Genomic DNA, 16,904 nt, shown 5'->3' on the forward strand with positions numbered 1-16,904 from the left:
GTGATAAAAATACAGGACACTTCTTAATCTTTCCCATTCTTTTGTGTCTGTCATTGTAGTGAATAGTAAATGGATTCTCACTCATGGTTATAACTAAATCTCCAGGCATCTCTTGCTTACAGTATTTCTAGCTAAAGGGAAATTTTTCCATGATGCCTGGAAGTATCACTTGCTTACATCAACTACAGCTGTATGTGTAATTTAAAAATGTCCCCTATATCCTAAAAACAATTATGATTACCTAATCTCTTTGATTTGTCATTAGAAGAATCTATAGATGATATAACTACTATTTCTACTAATATGGCATTTTATTCATTTATTTGTTTGTCTTTGTCTTAAGAATTTATTTATTTGAGAGAGTGCACGAGGTGGGGATGGGCCAGGGGGAGGAGCTCGTCTAGTTTGTCTCCTGACTTTGGGCTTTGGCCACAGCGCTCTGTGCTCGTTGAGGCAACATCCCTGCCCAGCTGATGTGCACTTGCTCTGCTTCCCCCGGTTTCCGCACGCAACTTCCCTGCAGGCAGTTACCAGCTAGGTGAGAACAGTGATTCATATTTTAGGTAAATATGGTTTGAGCCTGGTCCCCAGAGCCTCTCCTCCCTCCGTGCCACCCATTCGAGGTGATTGCACAGTCTGTCACCGCGGGGCTTGGCACCTGACTTGATCTTGTGTGTGTGGTGGGAAGCTTGGGGCTGCCTCCAGGCTCAGGGGCTACTTGGGGTTAGGCACATCCTCCTCCACATTCTAACTGTGTGACACACACACACACACACACACACACACACACACACAGGCTCAGTGGTCAAGCATATACACTAGTGACTTCCTTCAGATGTCAGAAGAGCCCAGAACCATCACCAGCGGACGGCTGTGAGCCTTGACTGGGGTGTGGCATCTTTCAGATGTGGTCGCTTTCTGCCCGTGGCCCTGGTGTCTGGTGCCTTCATCGGGTATTGTGGAGTGTGTGTGTCGACAGCACGCTCTTGTCTTACTTTTCCCCTTCCTGGTACCCAGTTTATTTCCTCCTGGCCCAGCTCCCAGCCCCCCCATCACAGAGGAAAATCCGACACCAGGGTGTCCTCTCAGAGGCCGGAAATTCACTTTGACACCTGCAGGGAGTTTAGAGTTACTACTACAGTGTCGAGGTCCTACTGTGCTGGAAGCAGTGGTGTTTTGTGGTGGTTTGGGTGTGTAAAAGAATTATCACTGCTCACATTGGCTGAGATTACAAGTTTAGGTTTCTGCGGTCTAACTCTTGGCTACAAAGTTTCTTTTTCTTATTATTCTGTATCACTTTGACTCATGTCCTCTCTACTCTTTGATGGATGGCTGCTGAATTGGCTTTGGTGGTGGGAGCTAGAATAGCAAACGTACAGTGATGTCCATGGTAGGGGTGGCAAGGCTGCGAGTTGCTGGTCTGAAATGGGGACAGGAGTCGAGAGGGTTGGTGGCTCCCTGTTGGGGCTCAGGCGGAGACTCCTAAAGCTTCATGTGGCACACCTCTGAGCAGCCAGCCCGGTTTGGTAGTTGAGGCTGTGGGCTGAGCTTTCTTACGTGGAGCTGATAGTTTTGAGCTAAATGAGCTGGAGTACCCTTTGGAGCTGTTGAAAGGATTAGCAGGGTGACCTCTTGTTGAGTGAGGCTGATGATACCGTGATTTCGCTTCTTCCCGTCGCCTCATCTGTTACAGATCACTTTGCTTGGTCACTTTCTCTCCGAGGGCACCTGGTTTCTAATTCTCTGCTCTCAATTTCAGGCGAAGTCGTGCGTCTGTCACGTCTGCGGCGTCCACCTGAACCGGCTTCACTCCTGCCTGCACTGTGTCTTCTTTGGCTGCTTCACAAAGAAACACATCCACGAACATGCCAAGTCCAAGCGGCACAACCTGGGTGAGCCCCCTCCCCCTACGCATGTCCCTGGTGCAGCAGACTCCACCGGCCCTTCTGATCCCTGCCCTGGGGCTGGACCCTCTTCCCAGGGGCTGCTGTGAAGTTCCAGTGAAAGTCAGAGCCACTGAAACACATGGGACTCCCAGGGCTGATGGACCTATTAGCTTGCTTTCAGGCATCGGAGTTGAAGTTCATATTCTGTGTAACTTGAAATGATAAACTATGAAGGTTCACTGTTCTGGATCTTTCTTTAATGCAGCCTCAGAGCCATCTTTCCCTCTGAAAAGCATGATTAGGACTTGATGAACTGAAAATTTGCAAAGAAAGATCTTGGATGCAGTGTTGGGTTATTGATGTCAGCATGGACAGTGACCCGGCCCAGTGGCTTTTACTGCTTTCTATGATGGATTCTCACTGTTCTTGATAACCCAGAGCCATGGAAAGGCTAACAGTAGGGTGGTGTCGAGATAAACTTAATGTTTCTTAAACTTAGAAGTTCCAACTGTCCCACATTCTGGAAGTTACATAAAGCAAAGTTTTGTCCTTGGCTTTATTTCCGTGCTCCTTAAATGATTCTCTCCTTCAGAATCATGTTTTAAGTGATGGCGAGGTTAGGTCCAGGCCAGGGAAACTTCATGGGGACTCAGTGACTCCAGTTAAAGCTCTTTACCAGCCTTTTTAAATAGTACAAATGGAATGTACTAATGGAGTCCTCCCTCTGGGACGGCCCCACTTGTCACAAGAACTCACAGAAAGCGCTGGTGAGAAGGCTGCTTGCTGCTTGGAGTGAGGGACTCGAGTTACGGAGATGAGCTCATTGGCCTTTTTGGAAAGAGAGCTAATGGGGCAGTGGTGCTCTCATGAATTACATCCCACGGAGGAATGAGGTCGCCGGTGATCTCTTACACTGGCTAACCCGAGGGAAAAGACCCTCCTCGGGACAATGTGGAGGTGTTAAAGTTGTTTAGTATTCACTTAATGTACATACGTGCTTTTACAATACAGCTGAAGAATATTCCTGCCATGTCTGATTCTCGCACCAGACCCGTTCGGGCCACGCTGCTGTCATGCCTGGGAAGTGATTTCGTGTGGGTAAAGGGTTGTGGAAGATTGCATATACTATATTTGCACTTAGAAAAGCTATCTAAAGAATCTTACTGTTACCCGGAGTCATCTGTAAAAGTCACTTCAGAAATTTATTCATTTCGTCCTCCTGATTGATAAACCCTGCCTCTACTTTTCCAGGATTAGTAAGTTTTAGAAAGTTTGCTTTCAGAAACAGAACAAAACCTTGAAATGGGAGTGCTGAATTAATGAAATGCTGTATTAAGTCCATGAATTTATTGAAGACTCTCTGTCTGTGTGTTTAACCAAGGTAGAAATTAGTTTTCTGTCCGGGTAGAGAGGAGGGCACAGGTGAGGGAAGCTGAAGTGAGGAGGTGACCTGGGGCAGTCCAACTCCCACCTCGTCCTCTGGTCTCTGTCTTTCCGACTTGTGGGAGCACCTGCCCGCCCTCCACTCTGGGCATCTCACTACCGCTCCTGCCCGTCATCTCCTGAGCAGCCTCTAGGCTGTCAACATTTTGGGCGTCATTTTATACAGAGTATTTTGTCGGATGTCCAAGGGCAGGTTAATGGAGCAGTGCTGTGAGGACTGAGGAACCTTGATTTCCTTGTGGTAGCTTCTTCCCCTCCCAGGGGACACTCTGTAGTGCAGGGTTGGGACTGGAAATGTATTATTGGGAAAATTCTCAGCAGGCGTCTGGTTTTTAGTTGGAGTAGTGAAAGAGGCCTAAACGGAGTCTTCTCTGTATATTGTGGGTGATGCACTTAAGAACAGTGTTAGTAGCAGTAAGGTCATTGTCAGAGGTCTTGCGGAGGGAGTCAGTTGTGGGACGAGGAGGGTCTTGACAGCAGTCTGATGGAAGGTTCTACCTCTTTGTCCATCCTGCCCTATAAAGTTGCCTTAATTCGACGTGATAGATACACACTTCAGGCAAGAGAGCGTCCGCTCATTCGGGATAGTCCCTCCGAGGCTGGTGTCCTCCCACTGGGACTGGTCCATGTGCTCAGCCGGGTGCTGCGATTCCAGCGGACGGCGGGGCCTGCTGCAGGAGGGTGAACCACCGACTCGGAGCTGTTGGATTTCATACTTTCTAGTTTCTCAGTTTCTCTGGCTTCCTTTTATGGCAAGTCACGTGGTACTTAGATTTTGCCACCATGAGCCACAAAGGTACAAAAGTAATGCCTTTAGCCTTGTTCCACATGTCTTCGAAGAGTTACTGTAGTTGCCCCCAGAAGAGCACGTGCTGGTGGGGGCGGGATTTCAGCCCACTTAGCACTGAGTAGTGTCGCCCTCCATTCCCTAGGTCACCCTGTGGCACAGGGAGAAGGCCCTCGTGTGGTGCCTACAGGCATGATGCCTGTGTCGGCCGTGGCTTCGGGCATTCCCAAGGAGGCCAGCGTACCCCGATCTTGACTGTGAAATAATTTTCCAAGGGAACTACCTTGCCCGTAGGTGTTGCTTTTACATTTTATTTTGAGGTGGGATTCACACCGCGTACAGTCCAGCTGTTCAAAGCGTGTGCTCGGTGGCATTCATTCACCCACCACATTGTGCAGCCGCCGTCTTTCCACTTTCCATCTTCTCAGAAGAACACCCCGCCTCCAGGAATGAATTCTCCCCCAACCCTGCCGCCGGAGATCGCCAGTCTGCTTTTTGTCTCTCTGGATTTGCCTGTTCTCAGTATTTTATAAAAGGAATGGTCACAGTAGATGACCCTTTGTGTCACGCTTCGTTCCCTTAGCAGGTTTTCAGGGTGCGTCCATGCTGCGGTGGGCATCAGAACCTCGCTCCTTGGTGTGTTTGAGTAATCACTCATCGCGCAGATCTTCCGTATTCTGTTCATCTTTTTGTCCGTTAATGGACATTCAGGTGGTTCCCACTTTTCGGTGCTTCCGAGTAATGCCACACAAACAAACGCTCATGTGCAAGTTTCTGTGTGGACAGACGTTTGCACTTTTAGGTCTGTTCCTAGGAGTGAAACAGCAGGGTCATATGGTAAGTCTGTTGAGTGTTTGTGAGGCCATCAGACTTTCCCACAGCGGCCACACGGTTTTCTGCTTTCTGTTCCCACCAGCCTTGTAGGAAGGTTCCAGTTTCTCCACATGCTGGCCAACACTTGCATTCTTTTTTTGTATAGTAACTCAGGCCATGATGGGTGTAAAGTGGTATCTTAGACAGGCATTTTCTCAATGACCAGGGATGTTAAATGTTTTTTTCATGTGCTTCTTGGTCCTTTGCGTACCTTCTTTGGAGAAATACCTATTCAAGTCATCTGGTCCTGTTTTTAATTCGGTTGGGCTTTTGTTGTTGTACTTTGAGGTAAATATATATGTATATATATTTTTATTTTGGAAATCTGTCTCTTCACACACCCTCACACATATCTCTTGGAGATAGATATCTCTCTCTCCCAGATACTGAACTCTTAGCAGATATATGCTTTGCATATATTTCCTCCCATTCTGTGGGGTGTTTTTTCACTTTATTAATAATGTCCTTTGAGACACAAATGTCCTTTGATGAAGCCCAACTTATCACTTTTTTTTCTTTAGTTCTCATGTTTTTGGTGTCACGTCTGAGTCCATTGCTAAATTTGAGATCATGAAGACTTAACCCCATTGGGTTTCCTTCTAATAGTTTTTACTTCTAGTGCTTTATTGAGGTTGCTGACCCATTCTGAGTCCGTGTTTGTATGATGGGCGGGTAAGGATTGAGCTTCCCGCTTCTGTTGGTGGGTGTCTGGTCGTCCTACCACTATTGGTGAAGGAGGCTGGTCTCCCCCCACTGAGTGGTCTTGGCACCCGGTTGGCTCCATTAGCCTCACCCAGTGAGTAGTGGTGAGTAGTTGGGTGTGGAAAGGTGCCTTGAAGAGGAGCTTGTTTAGGGGGACTTGAACACACATTAAATAGTTACATGCCTTCTCCAGGCTGGTAGTTGTGCTGTTGGCCTTATGGCCATATGCCTGCTTTTTTTTTTTCTTTTCTTTTCTTTTCTTTTCTTTTTCTTTTTCTTTTTTTTTTTTTTTTTTTTTTTGAGACTGACTGACTTATTTGAGAGGCGAGGAAGGGGCAGGTGGAGAGGGAAGGAGAGAGAATCTGGAGCAGACTCCCTGCCGAGTACATAGCTCTCTGTGTTGTGCTGCTCCCTTCGCGTATGTGTCAGCGAATGCATCTTCTTTCCTGAAAATGCCTTGGACCCTCACTGGAGTCTGCCTCGGGCTCTGCTGCTCCCATGCCGGGAGCTCTCCGGTGCAAGGCATACAGTGCCGAGGTGCAGCCACACTCCCTGTGACAGCTTTGACGGGGACTTTGAACGAATTTGTAGGAATTTTGTCGGTTTGGGGTGAGAGGGTGTAGGAACCTTGAGCTTTAACACGGCTGCTTTAGAGGACTTCGAAGATCCATCAGAGACTGACTGATCTGTGTCCTGGCAGCTGAAGACTCGGAGTACGATACAGGTGGTGATCGTGAAGACAGTGCACTAGGTGTGCTGTAACGTTATAAAAGCGCCATACGAACCTCTGAGCTGTTTGTGCTGTAACCATCACCACATACCAGAGGGAAGCTGAGGCTCGGGGAAGTGGAGTGATTGATCATAGGCGGGATCCATCCCAGTACTCTAACTCTGTGCTCTATCCGCTCCACTGCCCTTCAGACACCTTCCACTGCGCCATGAATTCAGTCCAGAAAAAATTATTTTTATTTGTTGAATCGAGACACCTTTCTTCCAGGTGCTTAAAGTAAAGGACACTATTTTACTTTATAATGAGGTAACTAAAAGCCAGTTTTTATGGATGATGCAGTTGAGAAAATGCATAAGATCCGCTCAAAGGTAGGCAGGAGTCATCTGCGTGGGTCAAGAAGTGAAGACTATCTGGATAGATGATGTTTTACCATTGTCGTTAAAGTAAGAGTAGGAAGTAGATGTTTCATTCATTTTTGTAATCATATCAGGAGTTGTAGATGTAGTAAAATAGTTAAAGCAGTCCAGGTGGCTAAGAATCCTTATGGGCTGATCATACTCAGTGAAAGGTTTCCCTCCCCCCCCCCCCCATTTGATGGCACGAGCAGAAGCGGGGGATGTGTGGGAGGGGTGCTGAGCTCAAGGCAGACGCTTACCTGGCTAAGCCACCCAGGCGCCCCTTCCCTTACTTTCAGAGACTAGGCAGAGGGTCCTGATAACTTGAGATCCTTTGTAAAATATGGGTGTGATGCCTCCCATTTGCAGTCCAATCCCCTCAGCCTCGGAAGTCCTGAGCTCCCAGGGAAAATACACATCCCTCGCCTGCTTAGGGTAAAGGTCTGAAATGAGAGAGTGGGGAGGTGGTGGAAACAGTAAAATGTCCAAAACACTCAGATGTTTCATATGTGACCTTAAGCGTTACCTTTAAAGTTTTTAATTCAGTGTGATCTCTCTCCCCTGCTTCTCTCTCCAGCCATAGAGCTGATGTATGGTGGCATCTACTGCTTTCTGTGCCACGACTACATATATGACAAGGACATGGAAATCATCGCCAAAGAGGAGCAGCGCAGAGCTTGGAAATTGCAAGGTTTGGTTGTGCCTAGATTTACGAGTCTGCTTTGTCTCCTAGTTGCCTGTCAAGGGCAGAGCTTATCAGGAAAAAGGTCAACATCTAGGGAGAAGGTCAGGGTTGGACAGCTGTGGGGGAGGGTGGTTGCAGTTTGGACTTGCTTTGCTGGGAAGAACCCCCCACACCTGCTTGCTTCCTCTTGTAGGCGCCACCTGAGGATCCGGGAGAAGCAGATGAGGTGACTGACCAGATAGGAGCTCAGTCTCCCTCTGCAGGGGCCGGGGGATGGGGGGGTCAAGGCCGGAAATGCCAAGCCTCTCTTGGCGTGGTCTTTCTGTCAGCCAGTCCCTCTCTAGGAACGCCCCCAGGAGTCCCCTCATTGGAATAAAGATGCTCCTAGTGCTCTTATCACTTAGGAAATCATAAGGGTTTGAGAAGCTCTGTGCCAGGAACCAGGGGCAGAGACCAGTATGTTTTCTGGCAGTAGCTCTGGTTCCAGCGTGGGGCTCTCTGTACTTTTCCCTCCCTGTCCTCCTGTGTGCTCACATGCTTTCTTCATCAGATGCATAGTCGGGGAGACACACAGAAATATGTGGCTGTTTTCCCTATTGTTCATTTCTTACTGGTTCCTTGATGGTTTTCTAGTTTTCATTTCTAGCAGATGCTGGAACAGTAAGAGGGTTCCAACAGTGGGAGGTGTGGTTGACCCCACTTGACCAGTGAGCATCTCTCCATGAACACATCTTCCACTGTTCACAGAGAGAACATAGAAACCCTGTCTCTGCTTCACAGTTTTTGTCCCTAATTGCTCTGCTTTTAAGCAGCCCTATTTTTTGAGACTGGAACAATAGGAACAGGTGCTCTCCGTGATCACAATTGTAACAGATCTTTTCTGGAGAACAGTCTCTTTAACCAACCTCCTATTCTTTTCTCCCTCAAAAATTTAGTAACATTGCAACTAAGTCTGAATATATTATTTCTCTGGGAAGAGCATTTCAGTTACAGGAGCTCAGAAATGGATGACCCGGAATAAAACAACTCTTCTAAAATCATTCTATAACTCCATGTGTCAGTGAGATAGAATGTCTTTTCAAGTTCATTGAATGTTGCAGAAATGTTAAGTCACATGGAACAGTTGTTGCACGTATTAAGATGAGTTGTGACTATTAGCACCCGCACCATTGTCTGTGGTGCAGATTGTTTATGGGTATAGCTGTTTAACACAAGGTGTTTTCAAACTGTGTTTCGGCAAGTGCGTTTTCTCCCTGTCGCTTTCAGTCTTTTCACGGAGACCCCTCACCTCAGTGCCAAGTGTAGGTCTTTCCACCGGGGCTGCTGCAGTCTCTGTGCTCAAGGGTTAAAGGCTTGGCAGAAAATCCCCATATTGGCATTAGTGCTACGGTAGTGTTAATGGGAGGTGTTGCCCTTCTCACAGGAAACCGCTTATTCACCACACATTTTCCAAAAGAAACTCCCTTTAAGTGTTCTTTCTAGCCCGTTGCAATATAATATGGTCTGGAAAGACCTCGTGTTGTGGCTTTGAAACACACGCCGATCTAAGTGTTCTGTCACCATTGCTTTTAGGCGTTGGGGAGAAGTTTTCAACTTGGGAACCTACCAAACGGGAGCTCGAACTGCTGAAGCACAACCCGAAAAGGCGAAAGATCACCTCCAACTGCACCATAGGTAGGTGGGCGACAGTGCTCTGAGTGGGGCTTTGTGACGACTGCCAGCAAGGCTGGCTTCTCTGGGTTTCAATAGATGTGAACGGGAGGATTTCCTGGTGTGGTTCTCTTTAAGCCCTTGTGTAAGCCTTTATCGCTTGCCACCCCCCCCCCCCCCCACCCAACTACTTCTGGAGCATCTGCAGCCCCCGGGGGAGGTGTGCTAGGTTTAGGGGGCCTCGTGGTAATGGACAGAAACAGTCCCTGCCCCTGGGGCCGTGACAGTCTGTCCTGTAAGCGAGATTCACATTTATCCTGCCCAGGTCTGCGAGGGCTGATCAACCTTGGCAACACCTGCTTCATGAACTGCATCGTCCAGGCGCTCACCCACACGCCGCTGCTGCGAGACTTCTTCCTCTCTGATAGGCACAGGTGTGAGATGCAGAGCCCCAGCTCTTGTCTGGTCTGCGAGATGTCGTCGCTTTTTCAGGAGGTGAGCACTGTTGGCGTGGGCGGCGTACCATTTCTGTAACTGCTTGTTGTGTTTTACCTTGAAGTGAAATCACATTGACACAGGAAAGGAAGGCAGGTTTCTGAAACCTTACACAGTGAATAATGCGTGCGTTTCTTATGAGACATTTTTCCCAAAGGGAATTGTCAGGGACTGTTGGCATTGCTTAGAGGCTGCGTGCTGACTTGGAGGATGAGAAGAGCCCTTTGGAAGGGGGCAGCCGGTGGAAGACATTTGTCTGTGAATGCTGGGGTCTTTTCACCCTCCACTGATTGCCTCCTGTCCTCTGTTCTCAAGGAAAGTGGCCCTTTTGCCAGGCCTCTGTGTGCTTCACTAGAATGCCTCTGTCTTTGTGGCCCTCCGCCCCAAACAGGTTCTGTTCTGCTTGGATCCTAGGCTGCTCTCAGGCCCTGCCCGGGCTTGTGTCTGTGTCAGGCACTCCCAGTTGATCATTTTGGCTTATCCGTAGAAAATCGGCAGTCGGAAGGGACAAAATGATTTAAAAAGTCCAGTGAGTCCACATAAAAATACGTTTTCCAAAAAAAAAAAAGGAAGGAGTTAAACAGAATCCTTTTTTGTCACAGTAGCTGCAAGTAATTCTAGGTGGTTGTTAACAGATTTTTTTTATTGTGTGTGGTACTTCCTGCTGACAGTTGTTCCCCTTCCCCTCCTGTCTCTGGGAGCAGTTCTACTCGGGGCACCGCTCCCCCCACATCCCCTACAAGTTGTTGCACCTGGTGTGGACTCATGCGCGGCACCTGGCGGGGTACGAGCAGCAGGACGCGCACGAGTTCCTCATCGCCGCCCTGGATGTCCTGCACCGACACTGCAAAGGTGAGGCTCCGTGCCCCTCCTTCTACCTCCCCCACCCAGGAGAGGTAGGGGGCGCTGTTGCACAACGCCAGGGGCAGGGAATCTTGTATATGGCACTTGTGTTCTAACTGTGTTGTTTCTCATCTTTAATACCCCAGAGAGGTTCTTCATAATTTGTCTTAAGAGAGGAGGGAACAGTTTGGAGGTGTTGTCTTCCGACCTTGCTGGGAGGAGAGGAGCATGGTGGTCGGTCCTGTAAAACCGGTAACAGTGAACAGAGCTCTCCGTCCTTGACAGGCCTGTGCCTCAAGTCCATCCTTTGCTGCCGGCTTCCTCTCAGCCTGATTGTGAGGGGGCTGGTGTGCAGCTTCTCCAGGTTATCGTGGCCCCTGGCAGGCCAGAAACTTCCACATATGCTCCAAGTGCAGCTGTACTGTCAGCACTGGCTCCCTCCCTTCGTGGGGTCTCCAGAAGGACTGGTTGTGGCACTGTAGTCGCCGGAATGAGCTGAGAATACAAAAGGGGACCTGCATGCTTGCCATGCTTCCGTGACCCAAGTCCTGTTCATTTTGGGGTCCAGCCAAGGGCTTTTCAGAAGTCTCTCTGGATCTTACTGGGTCTTGACTTCTTTCTCACAGCCTGACCCCCAGAGCGGGGAAGCCGCCCCAGGGGTCTCAGACATGGGTGAGTTTGGATAGTCTGGGGAAGGGGACATCGGGCAGCAGCTCTTCAGGCTCAGGGCAGAAGGTTAGGACTGAATAACAAGGCCCTGGGTCCCTCCCGCTGCCCTCCCTGTGGCGGGGTTCCCCATCTGAAGGCCCTGTGCCCAAGTGTGCTGACACAGGATCAGGTGAGGGGGATTCTCCGACCTTGAGTGTGGCTCGGAGTCCCCTGGAGGGCATGCTGCTGTTTCTGTTCAGTGGGTATGACGAGGGTCAGCAGTTGTCGTTCCTGCTGGGTCCCTGGTGATGCTTGTGTGCCGGTTCACGGAGCACACTCAGGTGTAGCTGACGTGTGTCCGGGTGACCAAGTCACCTGCCTACCTGTGGCCTCTGGGCTGAGATCGTGGGTTTTGGTGATTCTGTTGGACCACAGTTCTGTTTTCCAGGCCACCTCCTGCTCAGCCTCTGTCCAGTTGCGGGGCTGCTCTCCCAAATGCCCCGTGTGGTCTGACATTACAACCTCAAAGCAAGCCAAACTCCAAATAAGATGGCTTGTTCTCATCAGCTGTGTGGCTTTGGGTTCTGGCTTTTTTGTGTACTCTTTTCCTGAAAAACACATTTTTTCAGTGCTCGCCCGAGGAACCCAGGTGAACAGTGCTTAACAGTTTAGGTGAGGTTTGGCTTTCTAGCGGGAAGTGTAGCATGCAGATCGAAAAGAGCCACTATCATTCCAAGCCCTTGAGGATAATCACGAGACTTCTGTAACCAGCAGGAGTCTATCCTGAAAATCAGCTGCTTCAGGTGCATTGCTGTGCAAACGTTCATCAGACAGAAACAGATACAGTGATAGGGACCCACTTGTCTGACGTACTCTGTTCAGCAGGTCTCACGTGCGTGGCTCCTCCTGCCGGAGTAGAGTGTTCTGAGTCCTTCGGCCTTGCTGACTGACTTGGCTGAGTTGTGCTCCTGTGTGACTGCAGGCATCGGGGACCTTTTGGCTTCTCTTCCTTTGTGGCTTCCTACATGTATTTTCCTGTGTCCTGGCATTTTCTCCTATGAATTTAAAATCTTTCTGGGTATGATTTTCTGTCTAATCTCTCTACGCAGTGTGCTGTCAAAAGACCCCGTGGGCATCCTTTATTCCTAGGTAATAATTCCACTTTTTTGAGAAGAAACATACATACATACAGATAGACCTAGTCTCTCCCCTTCGTCTTGTTCAGTGGAAGTTCTATAGTATGTACTTAACGGTACAAATGAACACGTCATGTTCTGCATGTAAGCGCTGCGTTTCAGAATCTGCACCCAAAGATAATCAGTAAAACCCGTACTGAGCTAGAGAGGATGGGAGTGGTACTTCTCTGGGGGCAGCTTCTTGGAAAGCAGGGCTGTTTGTGAGGTTACAGAGCGCAGGAGCTGATGGGGAAACAACCCAGCGGGAGTCCTGCAGAGAAGCTTTCTGAAGTCAGGCGCCTGGCTGTGCAGTGCAAGGAGCGAGCAGGCACGGCAGCGTGGGGTGCCCGCCATGGCAGGGCCGCTCAGTTGTCCTGTGCAGGCAGATGGGAATCCTTAACTCTCCCCGGTGACTGGGCGTTAGCTATATCTTGGTACTTAGATAGAATCCCAGCGGATGGTAGGGAGTGGAGAAAAAAGAGCATTGAAAATAAGTTAGCTGGGTTGTTAGCTCCTTCCCCGCTAAGCCTCCCTGTTCACGTAAGGGTCCTTCTGCGTCCTTGTGATCGTATCAGGCTTTGTGAGCCTCTGCAGGGGAATGGCCTTGCGCCTTGGGCCTGTGGTGCTGGGAAGCCTACAGACTCGGGCTCAAGTGCACGTCACAGCTACAGTCTTTCCCCAGGTGACGATAACGGGAAGAAGGCCAACAACCCCAACCACTGCAACTGCATCATCGACCAGATCTTCACGGGCGGGCTGCAGTCCGACGTCACCTGCCAAGTCTGCCAGTAAGTGTAAGGCTCCCGGCGTAGCCCCGAGCGTTCTTCTGGAACACAAGGGCCCGCCTGGTCTGTGCTGCCCAGACTGCGATGTGGGACCCGAGGTGCTACTTATTGAACATCCTGGGAAGTTTTCAACCAACAACACTGCTGTGGTCTGAGCAGCTTTTAAAAGTTTAACTTTTAGAGCCGGAAGTTCAGTTGGTGCCCCACGGCTGTGCCTCCTTGGTGAAGTGGGATGGACCAGGGGGTTTGGCTCTCACTGAGGAGCCTGTGCAGCGGCAGCCAGACGTGAAGCAGGACGAGTTGAATTTCAGCAGCCTCGCCATTGGCTGTGTTGAGAAGAAACCGCTCTGGCAGAGAAGACCCACCCGGGGGGCAGGTCCTCCCAAACACTGCAGGTCGTCTGGAGCAGAGTCCCCAGGGCCGTCTTTATTGCCATTCCCCATCTCTGCTCTGCAGGAGCCACATAAGTGAGCCCTGCCTTTCAGAGGGACTGGCGCATGTGCGGGCGATCCTTGGTGCCCGTGCTCCCAAGTGTGTTGCTTTTCACATCATGGTTTCTGTTTCCATATTCTCCAGCGAGGGCTCCCTGATTGATGACCGCTGTAGGCTTGGCTCAGCAGGCAAGAGCTTTGATTTCTAGGAGGAGGCGTTGATCAGTGAGGTTGCAGGAACCTTCCCTCCTGACCTCCACGCATGCTTCTGTTTTTTGTGGGGTTTTTTTGTTTTTGTTTTTTAGATTTTTTATTTATTTGACAGAGAGATCACAAGTAGAGAGAGAGAGAGAGGAGGAAGCAGGCTCCCTGCCTAGCAGAGAGCCCGATGCGGGACTCGATCCCAGGACCCCGAGATCATGACCTGAGCTGAAGGCAGAGGCTTAACCCACTGAGCCACCCAGGCAGCCCTGTTTTTTATTCCATTTCAGGGTTTTTTAAAACTCTGGCCACGATCTACTCAAAATTATTTCGGAACCTCTGCTAGATTCCCCCGTGCGATTGGTAGAGGATAGAGATGGTGGTAGGGGAGCAGCTTGGCCTGGGTCGTGCATACAGTGTTCTGGGACGGAGATGCCGGGGTGGGCAGCGCTCCAGTGTTTAAACTCTCCGTTTTAAAGAAGCTTCTTGTCGACTCCGTGCTGCTGAATTCTGGCAGCAGGAGGTGGTCTCAGATTTATGTCCGGTTTAAATATCTGGAGTGAAGCTCCCAGCCTGTTCTTCAGTCCGTCTCTGAGAGGGAGACAGCTCTGTTCAGTTAGGACCGTTCCTCCTTGGTGTGTTCTCTGCAGGTAGCGTGCCTGGGGCTCTAGATTCCTACCCAGACTCAGATGCTGCTGAGGTAGGCTCATCAGTTCAGAACTAACGGACATGGGCCCGGGTTCTCAGAAAATCCCAAAATCACCATGATGATCTTCTGGGTTCGGAAACGTTGCTTTTGGAGCAGCCTTTGCGTGAAGTGGTTTACCTCCCCTTCCTCTGTAGGGCCCCCTGGGGAGCCAGGACACGTTGGGTGGGAGCTGTCTTGTGATGTCTGACCTTCCATGTCCCGTGGTGGATGAGCAGAGCTGTGTCAGGCGGTGGGTGCCGTGGGCCAGCTGCTGCCTCGGAGGCTGCGTGGCCGTCCACTCTCACCTGCATCTTAATCTCCTCTTGCTTCTAGTGGAGTGTCTACCACCATAGACCCCTTCTGGGACATCAGTTTGGATCTGCCTGGCTCTTCCACCCCATTCTGGCCCCTGAGCCCTGGGAGCGAGGGCAGTGTGGTGAACGGGGAAAGCCACGTAGCAGGAACCACTACGCTCACGGACTGCCTGCGAAGGTAAGAAACCGCCGGCCCCTCTGGAGACAGAGAATGGTCTTTCTTGGCCAGCACTTGTCTCTCTTGCCTTCAGGTTCTTCAAGGTACTGGTTGGTCAGGGGAGAGTCCGAAGAAATTCAGGACCGTCTGGGGCCCAGTAGAATTTTCTCTCACATGTTGGGTATAGAACATGAGACAGGACAGCCTGCAGGCGGCTGTAGGTGGTGCCCAGCGGCTCGGACAGTCTGTCCTGGCTCTGAAAGCCTTGCAGGGAGCCTGTGTGCGTTACAGCTGTGCTCCACCCCGCTGGGAGACCGACCCGAGAGCTGAGGGGGCAGCTCAGTAATGGTCACTGTTTGTGGCTGATAACCCGGCATCAGGCAGGGCCCTCTCTGCGGGCAGCAGGCCTGTTGTGCTGCGCCTGTCCAGTCACCTCGTCTCTGCCTGACACGAGTGCTGGGTGTGGGTACCGCTGCTGTCAACCATGCTCGGGCAGCTCTCACGTAGTGGCGAGGAGATCAGAGACCTTTGCCAAACTGTTCTAATGGCCTGTTTAGTGTTTTACAGCCTTTATTTTCTTTTACATTAATTAAAGGTCAGTGCAGGTGTGTCCTTGGGCAGAGGGGCAGACTTCTGGGCTTTTATCCTCCTGTGTATAGTCAGCAGGCTCAAAGGTGCATGCTAAGAATTTTTACTTTATCTATCTATCTATTTATTTATTTATTTATTCATTCCCCCAAAAGATTTTATTTGTTTATTTGACAGACAGATCACAATTAGGCAGAGAGGCAGGCGGGGGCGTGGGGGGAAGCAGGCTCCCTGCTGAGCAGAGAGCTCGATAAAGGGTTCGATCCCAGGACCCTGAGATCATGACCTGAGCTAAAGGCAGAGGCTTAACCCACTGAGCCACCCAGGCACCCCTGCTAAGAATTTTTAAATGCGTCAGCTCCTTCACACTGATATGTCCAGTGTAAATGGGGCATCGAACTTGTAATTTGGAAACTAAGCAAAACATCGGAACTGAAAAGCCCACCATTTTCAAAGGGAGTGTTTACAGCTCCATTACACTGAGTCCTATGTTTCGGCAACCTACAGCTTTGCCCACCAAGCGGCCACGGAGGAGGCCACCACACTTGGCCCACGGTTGGGGGCCACATGGGGCTAGGTCAGTGGCCGAGTGGCTGGGGAAGGGCAGAGAACGTGCATCTTGAACGTGCTAACAGCAAAGGGACCCTTTCCGAGTTAGGCTGAGAGCATATTGCAAACCCGGCAGGAGGAAGTCCAGGTAGACGGAATTCCGTAGCTCCAGACCCTCGAGTCCTGTAGTGTTTCATGAGGGTAAGTGGTGGCCACCACCCTTAGGGAGCTGCCTCCAGGCAGTGCTCAGCCTGTATTCCTGGAGCTCTGCGGGCAGGAGGTGGATCGGTGGGAGACAGAAGGGGCCCTGGTGATAGGGGAGCCCTCTGCCAAGCCAGTCGCTTTCCTTGGTGTCCATGCTCCTCCTGCATTGGCCTCAGGCCATGCCCTTGGCTCTCGTCAGTATATTGCTGTCTCTGCTTTCTGCTGTCTGTGCTGTATTTCCTCAGTCCAGATCGAAATGCAGCCTCTTTGGGACAGTAGACTACCTCGTACTCCCTTCCTCTCCTGCCGTCGCACCTCGCATGGTGGTGGTCCTTGCTGGACGTGTGCGTGAGGGTGCACCGGGTCAGACCGCTCGCAGGTGGCAGGAGCGGGCTCTGCTGAACTTAGGCAGGAAAAGGTACTGGGTGTCCCCACATCCCCAGGAAGGCTGAAGAGGACCCAGCTTAGCAAACATGTGGTCACCGTGCAAGGCTTGCCCACCACTGGCCTGCTGCTCTCGGGTGTAGCAGAGTTGGGGCTCCTGGCCAGACCAGTTCTTCCTGCAGATTTTCTCGACTTTTCCAGATACAGAGTCCTCATAAGGGTACCCAGCTGGCCGAGCCTAGGTCGGGTGTCCAAACTTCTGTGGTAACCTTCCATGAAGGAAGACGGGCC

The 16,904-nt window shown here is 50.5% G+C and overlaps 1 protein-coding gene across 1 annotated transcript in view; it reads left to right on the top strand.

The window, feature by feature from the left end:
* USP22 (ubiquitin specific peptidase 22) overlaps nt 1–16,904 on the top strand; it is a 43,855-nt gene that overhangs the window by 17,597 nt on the left and 9,354 nt on the right. The window contains exons 2-8 of the mRNA XM_082706836.1: nt 1,760–1,892; nt 7,394–7,507; nt 9,074–9,175; nt 9,477–9,646; nt 10,351–10,498; nt 12,995–13,100; nt 14,751–14,909. Of these exons, the coding sequence (XP_082562962.1) occupies nt 1,760–1,892; nt 7,394–7,507; nt 9,074–9,175; nt 9,477–9,646; nt 10,351–10,498; nt 12,995–13,100; nt 14,751–14,909 (932 nt within the window). The remainder of the gene's footprint in view (nt 1–1,759; nt 1,893–7,393; nt 7,508–9,073; nt 9,176–9,476; nt 9,647–10,350; nt 10,499–12,994; nt 13,101–14,750; nt 14,910–16,904) is intronic.

Source organism: Mustela nivalis, assembly GCF_964662115.1.
Source record: "Mustela nivalis genome assembly, chromosome: 17".
NCBI lineage: Eukaryota > Metazoa > Chordata > Mammalia > Carnivora > Mustelidae > Mustela > Mustela nivalis.